The sequence below is a fragment of the Labeo rohita genome, unplaced genomic scaffold, assembly GCF_022985175.1.
Source record: "Labeo rohita strain BAU-BD-2019 unplaced genomic scaffold, IGBB_LRoh.1.0 scaffold_154, whole genome shotgun sequence".
In the NCBI taxonomy this organism is placed as follows: Eukaryota; Metazoa; Chordata; class Actinopteri; order Cypriniformes; family Cyprinidae; genus Labeo; species Labeo rohita.
Genome location: NW_026127714.1, coordinates 100,858 through 122,967, shown reverse-complemented (window position 1 = coordinate 122,967; position 22,110 = coordinate 100,858). Strand labels below are relative to the sequence as shown.

At 37.4% G+C, this 22,110-nt stretch overlaps 1 protein-coding gene across 2 annotated transcripts in view; it reads left to right on the top strand.

Annotated features, from left to right (window-relative positions):
* LOC127158523 (uncharacterized) overlaps positions 1-4,532 on the top strand; it is a 28,726-nt gene extending 24,194 nt beyond the window's left edge. Inside the window, exons 7-10 of one of the 2 annotated variants that reach the window (XM_051101606.1) lie at positions 811-909; positions 1,533-1,624; positions 3,880-4,016; positions 4,109-4,297. In XM_051101606.1, the coding sequence (XP_050957563.1) occupies positions 811-909; positions 1,533-1,624; positions 3,880-4,016; positions 4,109-4,145 (365 nt within the window). In that variant the 3' untranslated portion in view covers positions 4,146-4,297. The other variant, XR_007826178.1, reaches the window with a different exon arrangement.
* Positions 4,533-22,110: the final 17,578 nt, after the last annotated feature.

Here is a 22,110-nt window from a genome sequence, read left to right as displayed (position 1 = left end):
AGAAACCATGTGTATTTATATTTTCTTTACAGAAAAAAATATGGAGAGGCTCTCTAATATTTTGGCATCTTATCCTTCTGCTGAGCCTCAAAGAAGCTCTGCATCATCATGGTCTTTTCGGCAGCAGAAAGCCTCAGATCGCTGGAAAGAAGCAAGACCATACCACCTAAAATGCCTTATTGCAAAAGAGGCTGTTGGTCATCCATTGTGTTGGCTTTGCCATGAGCCTGCTGTTATTAGGTTGGTTTTCATGAATATTAAACTTTAATTACCCAGCTTAGGCTTGCTGAGAAATAAAGTGCCCTGCTATATAGGCTAGGATGCATGTGTTTTAGGGTGGTATAAAACTTGGGCACCCCACATTTATGGGAACCACATTTATGAGAAAAGTAAATCTAGGACCTTCTTGCTGTAAGGTGCCAGTGCTAAACACAATACAATTAAACCTAGTGTATAACTAAATTTGGAATAGCTTAAACTGAGTGTGTTATACTTTATGTGAGTTATTCACCTGAAATAATATATTAGAATTTTTTTTTTTTTCTCCCTAGGTGTACAGAGTGTCTTCCCGAGGAGTGGTTCTGTGGGGAGTGTGATGTATTACGTCAGCCACTCCACAACAGGGAATGCATCATTCATGGGTTTTTTTAAGCCATTCCTCCAACCTCATATGCCATTAAAGGGCAAGATGGGTATTGCATCCATGAGCAAGGTGTGTTCTCACAAAAGCCCTCATTTTGCTGTTCATGTGTGTCTGCAGCCAGTTACAAATAATCTAAATTAGTGATTTTTTTTCTTTTTTTTTGCCAGCTTGCATTTTGCCAACTGTGAAGGTGCCAGACTGCTCCTGTGAAAGCACCAACTTCACCATTTTACCAGGCAAACCAGTAATTTTAATTACCATCAATGGTAAAAACAATTCACTATTTAGATTTCTATTGTAGATTTGATGTTTTTCAAACTAGTGTGCTGTGGCATTGTGCTTACAATTGCAGTCATGTCAAAACCTATGGTATAGCACACGGTATTGTCATTAGCCAAAACAAAGACAGACCAAAAAAACAAACCAAAAAAAGTTAGTCCAGTTAACACAGCTGTTAGAATTTAGTGAATTTGACAAATGTAAACGATGTGTGATACCAAAGCCACTGGAAGGCAAGCCTGCAACCTTTAGCCAAAAAAGCTACGGTGTAGAGAAGGAGAGCAGATGTCAAAGGAGGAGAGGCTTCACTATGCTGAATAAACAGCTTTTTTGAGGAAATAGCTTATCATTTATTGAAGTGACAGCCTATCTGCTAATCTTCAACATGTTTTACACTAAACAGTAGTTTTGGATTGAACTATTTTTAGAGTTTCAACTGGAAAAAAAAATGTTCTATAAGCTTACAGCACTTCTCATTCATTCCTATGGTATCCCTAATCAGTGAAATTGAATGATGTCAAGGCTGCAGTGTGATGGTTATCAAGACACACTGTGCAGAAACACGCAACTGTTGTAAAATTAATTTTTAAATGTACTTTTTTGTTCCAAGGACGTTTTGACTTGCATCCGCCACTATATGTATGTCAAACGTGCCAGCATCAGTGGACCCCTGAATTGAAGGACCTCAAGATTGGCAGAAGAGTAAGTGTAATTACTCATATTATAAAATTTCTTAAGCAGACCAGTGTTGGGCTAGTTACTCAAAGAATGTAATGTAGTACTCATTACTAGTTACTCTTTTCAAAAGTAATATTGTTACTTTACTTATTACTTTCTGGCAACAGTAAGACGTTACTAGTTACATTACTTTTTTCTTCACGTCCCACAGCAGTTGTAACTGTGTATTTTCCACATAAAATTCTTCTAGAACAACATATTTCTGCCTCATCATTTGGCCAAAATCCACATTGGATTGCAGTTTTTACAGACACTCAATAGTGATTGGTAGTGACATTCAAGTAGAAGTGTTGTATTAATCTAATTTATTGTCGTGTAGCTTGAAGCTAATTGTAATTTCTTTTCTAATTTCATTATGTATTTTATCAAATCACATATGTTTGTTAGAAACTAGGGATGCACCGATACCGATACTGGTATCTGGTATCGGGCCCGATACCGAGCTCCTGTACTCGTACTCGTACTCGTTAAAATGCCCCGATACCAAATGCCGATACCACATCATGCGACAAGTGCCTATGTAGGCAAAGAAACACCCACGCAAAACAACAGACAGCAGAATGGAGTCATTAGAGTATAAGGATGTCTACGAAGTATGTGTATGTAAGTAATATAATGTTAAACATTCAGTATTAAGCTTGTATAACTGGTGCGCGTCAGCTGATAGGCAAAGCACGCAGATTGGATTGAGCGCGCGGCGGCCAAGATGTGTGGGCTTGTCGAGCTAATATCCCGCCTTGACATTCACTGGAAAGTTTGTAGTTCGGTGAGATATGTCAAAAACAACTGAAGTAAATCAATGCACAAGTTATTTAACGGCATAGAGAGAGAGGGAGCGAGAGAGAAAGCGCGAGACAGAGAAAGAGAGAGAGCGCGCGCTGTTGTGTGATCTTCATTGATGTTCCCATATTTAGCACACGCATCTTTTGCATTAAAACAAATTCGTAGATATAAAAAAAAAATAGGTATATAGGGGCATTCGCTATAAACATCGTTTTTTTTTTTCAACCTTAAGCATACACGAATGTCCGGCGAAAGTGAAACTATAGCAGCCTGTGTGAAATGCGATGCGATGTTTTGCTTCACCAGTGATTCTCCATTATTTGAGTCACTTTGGATTGTAGCCCAAATAGAAGCATATTTCAGATAAAAAAAAAAAAAAAAAACGTGACTTATAATTCTGAAAATATCAGTTAGGAGATTCATAATGAGTGGTTCGCGTGATTACAGTACTGAGCCGCTGCAATTAAGCAGTTTAATGCTATTATATTGAAGATGATGTACCATAGAGCAAGAAAAAAAGTAACAAAACACATTTTAATGGGCATAATTAAGTGTAAAAATAAAAATAATTAAGGGATATATAGTCAACCCAAAAATTATTCAGACAGCAGATATATATCATGTTTTGACAATTTTTGATATATATATATATATATATATATATATATTTTTTTTTTTTTATATATATATATATTTTTTGATATTTTGATATATATATATATATATTTTTTTTTTACTAGTGGGTGCAGGACACAGTTTATGATAATGGGGTCTAAATACATTTTTGATACATATTTGATAAATAAAGTTGACCAACTAACATTATACACATTCTTTTAGTTTCTGTACCCTATATTTTAAAAATCTACCTGTAAATTTTAAAATATCGGTATCGATACTCGGAATCGGCAAGTACCAAAAATAAAAGTATCGGTATCGGGCAAGTACTGAAAAAAGTGGTATCGGTGCATCCCTATTAGAAACCATTTAATTTTTCAAAAAGATTTTTAATTATAGTGATATAATGTACCACATGCTGATCAGAGGGATGTGGGTGGGATGTAATGCCAGAGAAAAGTAAAGCCCTCCACAACAGTGCTCAGGTCATCTTGTTTTTTTCCTGATAAAATCAATATAACACAATATTTCTATCTGATGATTATAAGCTTTTCCATATTTCAAGCTTGCCTGCTGCACTGGGGACATCACATGCATGTGTGAGTTGTGAAAATTATGAAAATCTAGAAATTATTTGTTTGTTGGATTTTAAATCAGCAGTGTTGAGGCATCAAAAGTAACTAAGTAACTAACCATTTTTTTATGGATGGTAACTGTAATGTTGTTTCTAAAATCATATTAGTAATTAGTTACACTACTAGTTACTGAAAAAGTAATATTATTTGATTGTTGTGTTTGTTACTGTATGTGTGTCATAGACACAGGGAAAAGGCACATGTGGGGGCTCCCAGTGGACAGCAGCAAGGGAGACATCGAGGAGGGCTTCCAAATTGGATGAAGAGGGGATGGAGGTTGCTGTGTGTCACCACGGATTCCTTCTGAAAGCCCTTAATATGTACAGATTGTTTTGTGTATCCTTTTGCTGTGTGCACTTGGCCTGTTTTGAATCATACAACGTCCTGATTATTGTGTAACACTGTTTATCAGACTTGTCAGAGACTCCAGGATGAAACGGCAAGGCTAGCTGAACTAAAAGCAGAGTTGCTTTGCACAGATAAAGTGGTGTCACAATGGCTTTCTGATGTGAAGGAATGGGCAGCTGGCGGTAAGCATGACAAGTTAAAAGAAACAGCAAATATCCTGTTCCACTGCTATCTGATTTTTTTTTTTTTTTTTTTTTTATAAAGATAAAGGTAAGACAATAGGCTGATCATCTATGGATTATAGCAAACTACATGTCACCATCAGATGTTCTGCCACATTTATGTTGGGTATTTCAGTTTCCCTGCAGGAAGTGCACATACCAAGTTCAGTGAAGTTGGATTAAAAGGAGTTTTAAATACAAATACGAATTCAAACACTGAAACGGTTCTGTGTTGTTTTAACAGTTAATTTGCTGTCACCATTATTTCTACAGAGACACCAGATACATCTAATGCCAGTCGAGGCGCCACACACAGAGGACTTCAGCAGTCAATTGAAGGGCTTTACCTTAGTGTGAGGCAGCGGAAGGTACTAGTATCTAATGAATAAGTACTAGTATCTAATGAATAAGTACTAGTACTTAAAGGAAAAGATGCTAGTATCTAAAAAATAAGTACTAGTAGCATGAAAATAGATACTAGTACGGGAAATAGATTAAATGTTAAAACGGCTTGCCATATACTATCTAAATAATAAGTACTAGTATCTAAAGAATAAGAACTAGTATCTAATGAATAAGAACTAGTATCTAATGAATAAGTACTAGTATCTAATAAATAAGTACTAGTATCTAAAGAAAAAGTACTAGTATCTAAAGAATAAGTACTAGTAACATGAAAATAGATACCTGTACGGGTAATAGAATTAATCTCAAAACGGCAACTACTAGGCTACATAAACACGGAAAGTTTAAGAGATTTCGTAGTCTCACTTGTGGAGTTTGTGCGCGAGGGCGCCCTCCGGCGACAAGTATGAATGAAAAAGATATTACATTAATAGCAATAATAAAAATAGCAAACATAATTAAGAACTTTAAGGTGAACATTTGCAAATCCTTACATTACATTTTTATTTTATCTTATGCACATTAAAAATGATAAACAGAAGCTCAAACATTCATGCCTAATGTGAGAATCAATTATCCTTGTTTTCACACACATTTCTACATCAGTTATGACTTTCATCAGGTACATTTCTGGCTTTAAAAGTTCACCATCTACCAATTAATAATGTTACAAATACAAAGTTTAAATAAACATTGTATGTTAAATGAACTGTAATTCATGTTTAGTGATGTTCTTATCAGGTGGTGGATAAGTTGTATTTACAATATGTCATTAAATGATACATTGAGTAGGAATTAGGACTGTCGGAAAATATATTTTTAATCTTAACAATTACATTAATCCCCATTAATTAATCAAACTAGTCAAAAAATTCTAAATGCTCTAAATAAACAATTAAAAGATTAATTATTCTTCTAGACAGTGATGTTAAATAGACAACACAAAAAAGAGGCCTTTCAAAACTTTAATGTTGTATGTTTTAATTCCATTAATTTCTCTGTCTGGAATATGTTTCTAGCCTCTGCATCACATCTTGCTCTTTCACCCACAAGTGACAATTCTCTCATCATTTACTGACCCTCATGTTGTCCCAGATGTTTACGACTTTCTTTCTTCAGATGAACACAAGCAGAGATTTTTAGTCCTTATAATGCAAGAGGACCACTTCAGAAACCACATAAAGTGAACACGACAGTCAAGATTAAATTTTTTATTAATTATTTTTTGGCCTTTTTTCTAAATAAAGAAAATGTTTGTCTGACGATAAGGTTTGTATTTTGTGTGCCCTGTACAAAACATTAATGTAAAAACATTCAGTCTCTGTGCTATATGCAAAAAAAAAAAAAAAAAAAAAAAAACGTTTAGGTACAGCCCTGATATAATTTTTATTGTTTTTACTGGAGGAAAACCAGGAAAATAATAGGTAATAAAATTGGTGTCTTATCTCCTTCCTGCCACCAGAGGTCACTCGATGAACCTCTTATTCTTAAATAGCCAAATAGTGTTATGTTTTTAATGTTTCGCGGTATCAGTAGTAATAATAATAACAACCAAACTTTTTTTTTTTAGTTATACTGGTAAATAAAAACAACTCCAATGAATTACCAACATTATGAAACATGCGAACTGCCATTGAACTATGACAAAAAAAAAACTAAATAGATGTCTTATCTGCATCCTGCCAATAGAGGTCACTCGTACAATGACCACCAAACATATTAGGCATCAGCTGTGCGCTTCCAATGTTTCCCTGGTTTATCGATCGTTCAACATATTTGCATTTTCTACATATTTGTTCAAGTACTTCTGCCATTTTCACCTTCTGTCTTTCCCTTCTTCTTTCCGTCTTCTTATTTCCGTTTCCTGTGTAATCTCTTTCCTATATATGTCCCTGGTTCATTAATATTCAACATACGATTAGCATACTGGGCTGAAATGCAAATTTAAAAAGTACTAGTATCTATTAAGTTCAGGATATCTCTGGTCTAAAAAGGTACTAGTAACTAAAAAATAAGAACTAGTTCTATTTTTGCCATACAAGAAAAGTATAATTGAATACTAGTCACTATTAGAATACCTACTAGTACCTAAAGAATAAGTACTAGTATCTAATGAATAAGCACTAGTATCTAATGAATAAGTACTAGTACTTAAAGGAAAAGATACTAGTATCTAAAAAATAAGTACTAGTAACATGAAAATAGATACTAGTATGGGAAATAGATTAAATGTTAAAACGGCTTGCCATATAACTACCCTTCACTGTTCGTTTGGAGATATCTTTAACCTCATAAAGAACTAGTAAGAATTTATTTGGAGATATCTTCATTTAAACAGATCATTACATAAACATGAGTTCCTATCCACCGTCCAATCAGAGTCCACATGGTAATACAATACATGAATATGCTGAATTAATTTGATTGTTAAGTAGGGCTACATGGCTTTGTATATTAGCCTTAAGTGGGAATCGTCCACACTGGATGATGAGGAGTACTCAAGAGGAGGGTGTGTGACTGTAAAACAGTACATAGAAGAATAACATGTTATACTATCACTGTATTCATGTTTTGTTTTTTCAACCCAAAGCTGAACAATTTGTGAAATCAGACATATTTCTGTTAAGTACTTGGTAATGTCTTCTACAACAGGATATATGCCGAATGTCACCTGACCAAACCTCAAAACAGGTATCATTGCTTCCGCTCGTCGGAGGACGTGTTAATAGCTGTACTGTATTATGGCGATATCGATGGACTTTTAAGGTAATCAGTTAAACGAGTTGGCTGTTTTTATTGTTGACATTTTTTTCAATTTTTATATATAAATGTTAGTTAAAAGGACATTGGTTAAGATCATCTTTAGTGTCTACTTTGAAGGCAACTTAAGTAAAATAGCTTCATATTTAACGAGACATATGCAAAACATGTGAACCAGAAGCAACGAGAACTGTTTAGCAGAATACGGAAGTCTGTTGTGCATAACCACTATAGTGACACCAAAAGGTTTATGTACGTTATGTACAGTGTTCTAATTTGATTTGGTTCACCATTTACATAATTCAGACATAACCTGGAGCGGAAGCTTGGTGTCACCCTCCTTGAAGGGCTCTAAAAGGTCCCTTCTGGAGGTCTGTGGAGGGTCTCCTTCAGAGCGTGCACGTTTCCTCTCCACAGATGATGTCTGTGTGTGTGGAGTAAAAATTTCTTGTAAGACTGATGTTGTTAAAGGTACTGGATCCAAAAGACAGGTAATTAGTGAAAGGAAAACATAACATAGTGTGTTAGTAAGGTTTTGAATGTCTTAAAATGAGCCTTGCCATAGATTATCCAAGGCTCTGTAACTCGGAGGGATGGAGCTCCATTCTTTAATAAAAAAATCCCCTCATTTACATTCACCAATGAGCATTATAAGATGTCAATTACTTAAATTTACCATGCAACATACCTGCATGACATATCCTGCACTCATCCTTCTTCTACATTCAATACATTTTTACTTTACGTTATCCCACATTCGCATGTTCAAGTATAAATTGATTTAGGTATATAAAAAATCTTACCATGGCTTCAGCTAGAGCATGGTCTAATTTCAGTTCAAGAGCCATGCGTCTCCCCTCTTGGTAGTGGGGATCCTGTGAGTCAGGTTTATGTTTGGTCGCCATTAAAACACAAACAGATACAGACAGACTAAGGACAGACAGACTGACAAAGATGGATATGACAGACAAGTATATAGAGACAGATAGAGAGGAAAGTTTGTGAAATAAAGAGTGAAAGATGGATAGAAATATAGTTAGTGAGACAGATGGACACAAAGGTTGCAAGAGATAGACAGACAGATAGATAGATAAATAGATAGATAGATAGATAGATAGATAGATAGATAGATTAGATAGACAGACAGACAGACAGACAGATAGATAGATAGATAGATAGATAGATAGATAGATAGATAGATAGAGTTTGGCTCTTAAAAGTGCCTTTGGGTTTGGTTAGATTCGGACAGGTTCGGACAAGATTTGGACAGGTGATTTCTTTGACAGGATCTGGAAGGAGAACAGAAAATGTTAATCATGTAGTGTTGAGTAGTTATGTTAAAATAAGGTTTAAAAAGTGTACCCCTCTAGTGAGATATTCTGAATTTCTTATAAATACTTAAGGTAAATGAATAAAAAAAAAATCATGTTTTGTTATTTTCTGTATGCTAATGTGCGTCTGCGGCTTCCTCATCCCAGATTTAAAGGCAATGTTATGTGTAGTAATGTTAGGCCAAGTTATTTCATGTCAGTTCAGAATCAGAAGTTAGGGGACATAGATGTCAAATGTAATAATACCATAATGCTTTTTTTTTTTTTTTTTATCTTAGTTTTAATTGGCTAAATAGCCTACACTGCTGGACAATAACAAATCATTTGTATTCTATATTTTATATTTTTCTCCTGTATTTTTTCCCCTTTTTATTACAGGATAAGGCAGAAAATATATTTCATAGTTCCCATACTGTAATAAATGCTATGTCAAAAACACTGCATTATTTATATACCACATACCATATATTTCATATATTTGTCTTTCGTCCTTTCATCAGTCACAGCGTTTCTGTTTTTATTCAGCAGAGCTACAGCAATAGCTGGATACCTTTGTCAATATTAGGGATTTCCTGGCACGTCACTCGTTATTACTTTAGGAGTTTTTAGTACTTTCTGCGCAAGAGCGCCCTCCAGCGTCGAGTATGAATGAATCATTACACTGCTTCAGCGTGTTTAGCGTCCATAATGTTCACATTTTCTCATTTTGGATACGACTGAAACATAAGGTCATGATGATTGAGATAAAATCACCCTTGACCCACACAATAATGCAGTGCTCCACGCTAGGTTACCCTTAAGCTGATATAACCGAGAGTTAGCTTATACTTAAGTTTGCTAGGCCGTTTAGCCTAATTTCACAAGTGTATGTTTTTTTCCCGCTGATAATGAGGAAACCATTGGTCGGGCTTTAATCGTTGTCCTAATATGAAAACCACGTGAGTCTAAGGGCAAAGAAAGGGATCAATTATAAGATTTAAACAAAACGTGCTCATTAATTATTAGCCCGGTACCTTAATGAACAGTGGTTTGAGCGCAATGACAAGAATTCACCCAATCGCAAAGCAGGCTGGCTCCGTCTCCATAGCAACGGAGGCTGAGGATCATGGGTATTGCTGGCGTCCACTGTCCAAAACTTTTTCTTTTTTTCCTTTTCTTTTCTTTTCTTTTCTTTTTTTTTATATATTAATTTTATACATATATTAATTTGTATAAAATATTAGTGATATATAATTTTTTAACATATATCACTCACAGAGGATACATACGACACAAATATTATTTAAAACTGTAAATAAATATTATATAAACTGTATTTCTTAGTAAAAACGACAACATTTAGATGCGATGGCCGTAGTCTCGTTATTTTACCGGGAGAATATATTTATATTTTTATCTGGAAGCACTGACGATCGTTTTGAGTAGCCTACAGAATAAAATGCAATAGAAACAAAAATCTCCTACTTAAATGTTGAGTAAAGTAGCGCTTAAAATAAACAAATAAAAATGAGGGGGAAAACAATACAGCGTCTGTGGACCCCAGTGTCAGAAAGAAAAACGTGGTGGAGGCACGAAAGATATTTCCTATTGAAATACATTGGATCGAAATTCGTGCAGAGTGACACGAAAAAAGAGGGAAATTCGTGTCCATGAACACGAATCAATAGATTAAATTTCGTGACTATATCACGAAATGCCGTGAGTCATCCGGATCTTGTTGTGGGAAAAAAAAAAAAAAAAAAAAAAAAAAACCTTGCGAAAAATTAAATTAAACGAATTCAAAAACACAGATTAAATGTCTGTGTTCGCTGTCAGATTCTGGTATGAATGTCCGCATTGCATTGTGGTTAATGGGCTTAGAATGAGCCCCGCTCGGCCCGTGTTCTGGCTTACTGTAACATTTCACCGGTAATAAGACCGAAATAATATTATTAAAATAAAGAAATGAATGAATACAATGATAACATCTAAATAAATGTCGATAGATGTAGCCTTATAGTTTTTAAAATATCAATAAACAGCAAAGCAATCCAGCTTCGCAATAATAACCGAAAAAAATAAATGTCGATAGATGTAGCCGAAATAATAATAAATAATAATTAATATACAACGCCGCCACTCCCACCACGCGCAGTGCTGAGGGGGCACCAAAACTATAGCCTAATGAAAAATCAATAATCATAGTCAATAATTATAATGCCGATATTATTTCAGTATATATTATTATGCACCTTTCAGGAAAGAGTATTTAATTGCTCTAGAGATGGTGCCCCCAGTGGTCCGTTGGATTGCGCAATTTGCGCAGCACCTGACGAAGTTTGACTTTGACAGTAGGAGGTATATAAAAGACTGTCTTTAACTGTCTTTATGTTTAAAATCATAAAGGAATTATGGTTAGGGCACCAAAATGGCTAGCAGCAGCACTGCACATATATAATCCGTGATAAGATCTCGTGAATAAATGTTGATTAAACAGCTTCTCTGCTGCAGCCCGACTGGCAGAAAGAATCGTGCAGTTGCACGAAAGATGCATCCAATTGAAATGCATTAGTTTAAAAAACGTGCTGGACTTACGAAAATAACGAAATAAACGTGTCCCTGCCACGAATAAATAGACTGTAATATGTATTATATGGTGTGTTAAGGGCTTAATTCAGCTGGAAAAAACAGCTGTGGTATGACAAAACTTCCCCATGATATTTTGTTAACTTATAACAATCTATCCACAAACAAACACCTTGTCCACTTATAGCCCCCCTTAAAAATAGCCTAGCGATGCCCATGTTGAAATATAAAGTTGAGTATCATCAGCATAATAAATGGAAACTAATCCCATATTAGGGGCAACATGTATATTAAAAATAGTAGAGGTCCTAGGACAGATCCTGGTGGCACTCCATACTTTAATGGTGATAATTGAGATGACTCCCCGTTTAAATAGACAATAGATCGGACAGGTAGGATCTAAACCATCTTAAAGCCTGCCTTTGGATACCTGCATAGTTTTGTAGTCAATCTATTAGTATGTCACGATCTATAGTGTCAAGTGCAGCACTAAGATCACGTAAAACTAGCAATGAGATGCAGCCTTGGTCTGACGCAAGAAGAAAGTCATTTGTAATTTTAACAAGTGCACTGTCTGTGCTGTGATGAGGTCTAAAACCTCTTATATAAAGATCTTTTTTGTTGTTTTTGCAAGGAGCACATCTTAGCAGACACATCTTTTCAAAAATTTTAGATGTAAACGGAAAATTTAAAATGGGTCTGTAATTTGCCAGTTCACTATAGGATCTAGTTGTGGTTTCTTAATAAGAGGCTTAATAACCACCAGCTTGAATGGTTTTGGGACGTGACCTAATGATAACTAAAAGTTAACAATATTGAGAAGCCAAAATTTGTGAATCTATCTTTGGTGGCTGGAAAAAAGATAGATAAATCAGCGAGCCCCAAACACCAGGACAACCAGGCACAAGAACAGTTTTTTTTTCCCCCAGGCAATTCTCCTTATGAACAGTTAAATGTTCCCCCCATTGTGCAATATAATGTGCAATAATTTTTTACTTCTGACAGGAATTCTGCTAATTATTTTAGGACATTTGTATACAGCCCTGGTGGTCTATACACAGTAGCTAAAACAAGAGATAGGAGAGATTTCTTTTGCATATCTGACAGAGTAATATTAAGTAGAAGTAGCATTTCGAATGAGTTAAACCTGTATCTGGTTTGCAACACCACCACCACGACCACTCTGACAGGGCTCATGCTTATAACTTGGTGGAGTAGACTCATTTAGACCAATATAATCATTAGGATTTAGCCAGGTTTCAGTCAAGCAGAGTACATCAAAACTATTTTCTGTGATCATTTCATTCACAATAACTGCTTTGGGTTCAAGTGATCTAATGTTTAGAAGCCCAAGCTTTAAAATTTTTTTTGTTCATTTATTTAGCATTTTTCCGGTTTACTCACAATCAGACTTTTGTTTTACTAGATCCTGCACTAAATTTATATTTTGACCTCACTATCCGAGGAACAGACACGGCCTTTATAGATTGGACAGCGCAAGCACTATCATTTAAGTGGGTAGAACAAAACCATCATAGCAATCATTTGAGAATTGGCTTACAGGTCATATGGAGCGTAGTGTCCTGGAGATGTTGTCTGACAGGAGTTCTGCGCCGACTCTGCTGGGGTGCAGGCCATCAGCACAAAAAAACCTAGGACGCTTCCAGAAAAGATTCCAGTTATTAACAAAGAGCAGTTTCTGTTCTTTACACCATAACAATAACCATTCATTCAGAGCAAAAATCTACTGAACATTTCATGTCCTCGTCGATACATGGGAAACGGTCCTAACACAATGATCCTCCTCAAGATCCAGTCAGCAAGGTGACATTGATACAATGTTGAGTTTTGATCCAAACTATTATTTTGGTTGAGAGTGACATTTCCATGTTTAAAGTACATTGAATCATTCTTGAATTTTTGATGAAATCTACACATGGGTAGAGACAGTGATTTTGAACTTATGTTGATTTGTTGTTGTTCACAAGATCATTAAGGTATATCCCTGTGTCACACTTTATTTATAGCCCATGTCTTACATCCATCACTCAATGCTTGCAGAGCATCATGTGTTCTTGAGTGAAGACAGATGAGGATGAACAATTAAAGAAATGAGAAGCAGCCTCCTGATAATGATGACACTGATTATCCAGCTTTGTCAAGGCAGAAGTAAGCCATTTTCTGTGAATGTGCGAGGCTTCCAGATAATTAACTGCTGTAGGGAAATAGCTAGAAGAATAACAAAGTGCACTAAATGGTACAACTGTTTGCACTACAAACCACTGTGTTCATAATTAAGCTAATACATTCAAATAATATGGTATGATACAGCAGTTTGCAATGTCAAGCAGCAAAACAAGCTGTTTTGTACAGCTAAAAATAACTGGAAACCTGGAAGCCTCACACATATAAGGATATGGATTCATCAAGTTGTAAACTCTTAAGAAAAAAATATTCTAAACAGTATCAAAAAAGTACCAGAAAAAGATTCTTCGGCTTGTAACAATCCACCTTATTTTTCCCATAAGAGTGGGTTCAGCCATTTGTAATTTTTTTGTGTCTGGCTTCCAGTCTCATCCACTTCCAGCTATTTTTAGCTGCACAAAAAGCTTGTTTTGCTGCTTGATATTACAAACTGGTGTGTCTTACCATATTATTTTAATGTATTATCTTAATTATGAACACACTGGTTTGTAGTGCAAACTGTTTTACTGTTTACTGCACTTCGATATTCTTCTCGTTATTTCCCTATGGTGGATTATGAACCGGACATCTAACACAATACCAGAAAACAGCTTACTTCTGCATTGAAAAATAAGGTGGATAGCAGAACCCTTTTATCAGGAATCCATAAAGAACCATGCTTTGAAAGTACCTAATGGTGTTATAAAAAAACTTTTAAATGATAAACTTTTAAACCACTGCCACTTTTAAACTTGTGTTAGTATATTAGTATGTTTATATATATTTTAGTACCATTAATATCATTCTTATATATTATTTTATATATAATTTTGTATAATTATATATTATATATATAAATAATATATAATATACACACATGCATACATACATACATACATATTTACCACTTTATCTGCCTGGTCACATATCATCTTGTAACTTTATATGGTTTTACATTAAAAACGACATCAACAGCATGTGTGAATTAGGTACTTTTTATTGATGTTAAATTATAGCAAAAATGTCAGTGCACTTAACAACAGTCATAAGTGAATACATTAAAGGTGCAGTGTGTAATTTTTAGCGGCATCTAGCGGTGAGGATTCGAATTTCAACCAACGGCTAAGTCCCCCGCTCACCCCGCCCTTTCGAAACGCATACAGAAGCTACGGAAGCTGACACAGGACAAAAATGCCGTCGTCTGTTACACCTGACAGTAGCCAATCAAGTGATGAGGTTGAATTAAATTTACTAATTACTTAACGATATAACTGCGAGAGAACGTAATGAGAGAAAAAAAATAAATTAATAAAAATAAAGAAATATTTGGGATATATATATATATATATATATATATATATATATATATATATATATATATATTTCTATCTAATGTTTATTGCCTTTAAAACAACTTTCTTTTCGAACTTGGCATTGGGAGAGAAGGTCCTGGCTGCAGCCTGCAGAATGGGGTGGAGCTGCATGTGGGGGAGGGCTACATGTGTCGCCCCGCCCACAAATCATATCATTGGTTAATGAGTTTTGTCTTACTTGATTAGTTGAAATGTTTGATTACAACATTGTGTCTGGTAACATCAGCTAATAAAACAGTGATGCTAAACTGCTGTTTTGTATGACCAATAAAATGAAATACTCAAACTGCATTATCTTCATGTTCTTTGAGTTTATTCCTCCTCATATATTTGATATATCATTTGGACTTCCAACTTTCTTTAACATGAGGTAATCTCTATATTTTTTCTCTACATGTACACAATTTATTGTGAAAGGTTTTGTTATCAGAACAAAGCAATAGCTGTCATGTAGTTCTTATAAAAATGGCACTTTATCAATTCATAATTCTAAGACAACATTTTCAAATAAACTTTAAGTGTTGAGTTGGTGACAAAAAAATACATTAAATACAAGTTAATGCGTAAATAAAAATAAAAACCCATAAATAATTTAAATTTGAAAATAAACATTAATCGTTGCGATATACAGTTCTTAATGGCAAGGCAAGGCAAGGCAAGTTTATTTATATAGCACATTTCATACACAGAGGTAATTCAAAGTGCTTTACATAAAAGGAAGTAGAATAATCAAAAAAAAAAACAATCACAAAAAGGAAGTAGAACAATCATAAAAACAATGATCACAACAATAAAACAAAAAATGTAAAATATAAAAAACTGATTGATATAATGATTTAAAAATGATTTAAAAATTGATTTAAAATAAATTTAAGACAGTTAAAAACAGAAAATGATTATACATGATGCAATCAGTTCGGATGAAGCACAGTGCTCATTCAGTAAATGCACAGCTAAACAGATGAGTTTTGAGTCTAGATTTAAATGTAGCTAGTGTTTTAGCACATTTGATCTCTTCTGGAAGCTGGTTCCAACTGCGGGCAGCATAATAGCTAAAAGCGGATTCCCCTTGTTTTGTGTGAACCCTTGGTATTTCTAACTGACTCGATCCTAATGATCTGAGTGGTCTGTTTATATTCAGTGAGCATATCTGCAATGTATTTAGGTCCTAGGCCAGTGAGTGATTTATAAATGAGTAAAAGTACTTTAAAATCAATTCTAAATATAACTGGAAGCCAGTGTAGGGACCTGAGGACTGCTGTGATATGCTCAGATTTTCTGGTTCTAGTCAGAATCCTGGCAGCAGCGTTCTGGACGAGCTGCAGCTGTCTAATGGTCTTCTTGGGAAGGCCAGTGAGGAGACCATTACAATAATCCACCCTGCTGGTGATAAAGGCATGAACAAGTTTCTCCAAGTCTTGACTGGAAACAAAACATCTAATTCTTGCAATGTTTTTGAGATGATAGTATGCTGATTTAGTTACTGCTTTGACATGACTACTGAAACTAAGGTCTGACTCCAGAATCACACCACAATTTCTGACTTGGTTTTTAGTTGTTTGACCCTTAGAGTCAAGGTATGCATTCACCTTAAGAACATCCTCTTTGCTTCCGAATGCAATGACTTCAGTTTTCTCCTTGTTTAACTGAAGGAAGTTCTGGCACATCCAACTGTTAATTTCATCAATGCATTTGCAGAGGGAATCAATGGAGCTGTAGTCATTTGGCGATAAATCTAGGTAAATCTAGAATTGAGCCTTGAGGGACTCCACATGTAATGGACGTCGACTTAGACTTATGCTCTCCTATACTCACATAATAACCTCTCCCTTCTAAGTATGACCTGAACCAACTGAGAGCCATCCCAGAAAGCCCGACCCAGTTTTCCAGTCTCTCTAGAAGAATGTTATGATCGACAGTGTCAAACGCAGCACTAAGATCTAGTAGTACCAGCACTGATATTTTGCAAGAATCAGAATTTAAGCGAATATCATTTATAATCTTAATGAGCGCCGTCTCTGTGCTGTGATGTGGTCGGAAACCAGATTGAAAATTGTCCAGGTATCCATTTGAGTTTAAGTAATTTTTCAACTGATTGAAAACTTTTCAATAATCTTGCCTATAAAAGGAAGATTAGATATTGGTCTATAGTTGCTCAAAATGGTGTTAACAAGATTGCTCTTTTTCAGAAGGGGCTTAACAACTGCAGTTTTCAGGGAGTTTGGAAAAGTCCCAGAAAGAAGTGAGGTGTTCACCACTTCTAAGAGATCTGCTTCTAAACCATTAAACACACTTTTGAAAAAAGATGTGGGAAGTGTGTCAAGGTTGCAGGTTGAGGATTTAAGGTGCTGTACTATTTCTTCCAAAGTTTTGCTATCAATTGCTTCAAAAACAGACAAAGTGACTTGTTTTTGAAATTGCGGTCGTATCTGTCTAACCTCTGCATAACTTGAGGATGTGCTAATCACCTTTCCGATATTAATGATCTCCTCTGAAAAGAAGGAGGCAAAGTCATTGCATTTGCTGTCAGAGAGCATTTCACTGGGAATCTGACTTGGGGGGTTTGTTAGTCTCTCAACAGTAGCAAAAAGAGTGCGAGTGTTGTTTAGTCAAGTCGAGCTTTATCGTCATTCTGCTACATGTGTGGGCATATAGTAGAACGAGATGTCGTGTCTCACAGGACCACGGTGCTACATACTAGTTAAGCATAATATAAACATACAACAGTACACAAATAAGAAAAACAGTTACAGACTTATACAACGGTTAACCATTTGACTATACAATACTATAACTATAATAAATAGTTGACTACACATACAAAACTGACACAACAAAAACTTTACATAAGTACTGTACATGACGTTTTACAAAAGAGACATTTGTACATGAAATTGTGCAGAAGAGAGATTTTGAGGGAAGCAGCACATAGTGCAATGCACAAATAAACATATATAATCCGATTGAGTCTTTGTAGCAGCAAGTGTTTATAGTAAGTGTCTAATGTACATAAGTGTATTACTACAGGTGGTTTGTATAGCCCACTCACCTGTGTGTAACACAGAATTGCAATTGAAAGATTTTCAGCAGTTTAAAGGGTTGGGGGGAGGAGGCTGAGGTTTTCATGGTTTCAGAGGGGGACAGGGAGATTGGAGTTAAGGACTCTCACAGCCTGGGGGAAGAAGCTGTTGAGAAATCTGACAGAGCGAGTTTTGATACTCCGGTACCTTCTACCTGGTGGCAGGAGCTGGAAGAGATTGTGGGAGGGATGGGTGGGGTCCTTCACGATGCTGGAGGCCTTGCTGGAGCATCGTGCAAGGAAAATGTCCAGGATGGAGGGGAGAGGGGTACCGGTGATCTTTGCAGCTGTGTTCACTGTCCGCTGTAGGGTCTTGCGGTCAGCAGCACTGCAGTTCCCGTACCAGACAGTGATGCAGCTGGTCAGCACACTCTCAGTGGTGCCCCTGTAGAAAGTGGTGAGAATGGGTGGAGGGAGACTTGCCCTTTTCAGCCGGCGGAGAAAGTGGAGGCGCTGTTGGCCCTTCTTGTTGAGCGACGTGACGTTGGTGGTCCAGGTAAGATCCTCTGTAATGTGCACCCCCAGGAATTTAGTGCTGCTGACTCTCTCCACAGCTGAGCTGTCGATGGTCAGTGGGGGGTGATCAACAGAGTATCTTCTGAAGTCCATCACAACCTCTTTTTTCTTTCCAACATTGAGGGACAGGTTGTTAGCGCCACACCATTTAGCCAGCTGAGCCATTTCCTCTCTGTAGTGTGTTTCATCGTTGTTGCTGTAGAGGCCTACCACAGTCGTGTCATCAGCAAACTTGATGATGTGGTTGGAGCTGAACTTGGCAGTGCAGTCGTGGGTCAGCAGCGTGAAGAGCAGGGCTGAGAACACAGTCGTGTGGGGCACCTGTGCTCAGTGTGGTAGTGCTCGAGGTGCTGTGGCCGACACGGACTGACTGGGGTCTACCAGTAAAGAAGTCCAGGATCTAATTACAGAGAGAGGTGTTTAGGCCCAGCAGGTTTAGTTTGTGGATGAGCTGCTGAGGGATTATTGTGTTGAATGCTGAGCTGAAGTCAATAAACAGCATTCTAACATAAGAGTCTTTCTGTTCCAGGTGAGAGAGAGCTAGGTGGAGAGTGCTGGATATTGCATCGTATGTGGAACGGTTTGGACGGTATGCAAACTGGAATGGGTCCAGCGTGTTTGGGAGACTGGACTTGATGTGATGCATAACTAACCTCTCAAAGCACTTCATCATGATTGGGGTCAGTGCTATGGGACGATAGTCATTCAGACAGGACACAGGTGACTTCTTTGGAACTCGAATTATGGATGTGGATTTGAGACACGTGGGGACGACTGCCTGGCTCAGTGAGGTGTTGAAGATGTCTGTTAGGACATCTGTCAGCTGTGCAGCACAGTCTCTCAGTACACGGCCAGGTATGTTGTCAGGGCCCGCAGCCTTTCGTGGGTTTATCCTGGATAGGGTCTTCCTTACGTCGGCTGGAGAAAGACAGAGTACCTGGTCATTTGGAGATGTGTGGAGTTTCTGTGCAGGAGTGTTGTTCTGTATCTCAAAACGTGAGTAGAAGTGGTTGAGTGCATCTGGCAGGGATGTGTCATCTTCACTGGCCTGTGGCAGGGGCTTGTAGTCTGTGATGGTCTGAATGGTTTGCCACAGGGACCGAGTGTCTTTACTGTCGCTGAAGTTATTGTTGATTTTCTGAGCATATTGATGTTTTGCCTTCTTGATGCCATGAGACAGATTGGCTCTTGCTGTTTTGAGAGCTGCCTTATCTCCTGATCTGAATGCATCATCTCGGATTTTTAGCAGCCCATGAACCTCTGCTGTCATCCATGGCTTCTGGTTGGCACGTGTGGTGATGGTTTTGGTGACTGTCACATCATCAATGCACTTTTTGATGTAAGCAGTCACTGTTTCTGCGTATTCTTGCAGGTCTGTGTGGTTATTGTACGTGGCCACCTCTCTGAACATGTTCCAGTCTGTGCACGGAAAGCAGTCCTGTAGTGCAGAGGTAGCATTGTCTGGCCATACCGTGATCTGTTTTTGAACTGGTTTGGTGAGTTTGAGAAGTGGTCTGTATGCTGGGATTAGCATAACAGAGATGTGGTCGGAGTACCCCAGGTGGGGGCAGGGTTCAGCCCTGTAAGCGTTTTTATTTGTTGTTGCAAAACTGACTTTAAGTTCGCGTGATTAAAGTCACCGGCAATGATGAAAAAGCCGTCGGGGTTATTTGTTTGTTGTTCGCTGATGGCGCTGTACAGCTCGCGAAGCGCGTCCTTAGCGTTTGCACACGGCGGGATGTAAACCGCAACAATAACAATGGCCGTGAACTCCCGCGGCAGATAGAACGACCGACACTTTACAAACATAAACTCCACCAATGATGAACAGTGTTTTGTCAGTACCACAGCATTGTTACACCATTCCTTGTTTATATAAACACACAGTCCTCCCCCGTGAGTCTTACCAGACAGTGATGAATCTCTGTCCGCTCGGCAGCAGGTTAGCCCGTGCAGTTGAATGGCGGAGTCTGGGGTTTTGTCGTTTAGCCATGTTTCAGTGAAAACAAACACGCAACAATCCCTTGCCTCGTGCAGTGTGGAGCGACTGAGCTGAATTTCGTCCAGTTTATTTTCCAGCGATCCAATGCGTTGCCACAGCTTTCGCTTACGCTTCGCAAATTTTCGTTTGCTGTTTTGGCACAAACCTCTCGTGGGGGCGGGCTTAACAGCGATCTACTTTGATTGGCTAATGAGCTTTTGATTGTTGCTCTCTGACCTGGAAGCACGGACGGTGACGTCAGTGGCGCGCATATTGGAAAGTTGTTGCGGTGTGCAATACGTCGTGCTTTGTTTATAGAAACTATGTTGCACACTGTACATGAATAAAACTTTTATCGATGTTATTGATTAACGTTACTTTAGCAACACGAACTTACTTCAAGCTGCCCTGAGGGACAAGCTGAGGTGGAAGATGATGCCGCTCCGTGTCTCTCCTGGGAGCTCATCTTTAGAAACTAAGAGACGACCGTAGGTGAAATACTAATAACATTAATACTTAATATAAACAAAGCACGACGTATTGCACACCGCAACAACTTTCCAATATGCGCACCACTGACGTCACCGTCCGTGCTTCCAGGTCAGAGAGCAACTGTCCATCAAAAGCTCATTAGCCAATCAGAGTAGATCGCTGTTAAGCCCGCCCCCACGAGAGGTTTGTGCCAAAACAGCAAACGAAAATTTGCGAAGCGTAAGCGAAAGCTGTGGCAACGCATTCAGAATCCATGATTCGCGAAAACGATTCTTTGAAAATCATTAACAAAGAATGAAGCATATTTGAAGAGCATGTTAAATTCGTGCGACTGAGTTCATTTTTTCATTTTCATTGTGTTTTTCTTCTTTTGCAGTGGCATATTTTTGATCGTTTCTTGGAAAGTTACGTTCAGTTTTATAAAGTTACGTTCATTCTTATTGGCACAAAAATAATCCCATACGTGTGAGGTTGAGACGGACCACGGAGTGAAAACAATGAAAAGTACACTCTACCCAGATAGCACACATACGTCTGCAAGATGTATTTTAAAGATCTCTTGATCTGGAAAGCATCTGCTCTGTGGAAACGTCTGGCAGACGTCTGTAAGATGTCAGTTTTACATACATTCTAATTCATATACATCTTAAAGACATCTAATAGACGTCTATTTGACATCTGATAGGAAACATCTAATAGACGTATTGCAGATGAGCAAACTACATCTTGCAGATGTCTTGCAGATGTAAATGCCGACGTCAAATAGACGTCTCAGAGATGTACGTGTGCTATCAGGGTAGGGTCCGTTCACATATCACGCCTAATAAAGTGTGGAAAACGCGAGGCGCGCTGATTTCTGCTTCTTTCCAAAGCGCTCTGTAGCTTGCGCTCCCGTGGCGTCTGCCGTTGCTAAGCAACCATGACCCGCACTCTCAATGAAGACGCGGAAGTTTCAAAGGACAAACGCATTTATAACACTAAAATTCCCTTGCTGTAGCTGTGCTTTCAATGTTGTTACGGGAAAGGATGAAGCTAATTGGTTGAATCTTGTCAGGCAGAGGACAAGCTCAACCTCAACGACTTATTCTTTGAAACTTTAATATTAATTTATGCAATTGCAATGCCTTGATTTTAGTAAGGTTAGTACACAGTCATAGCC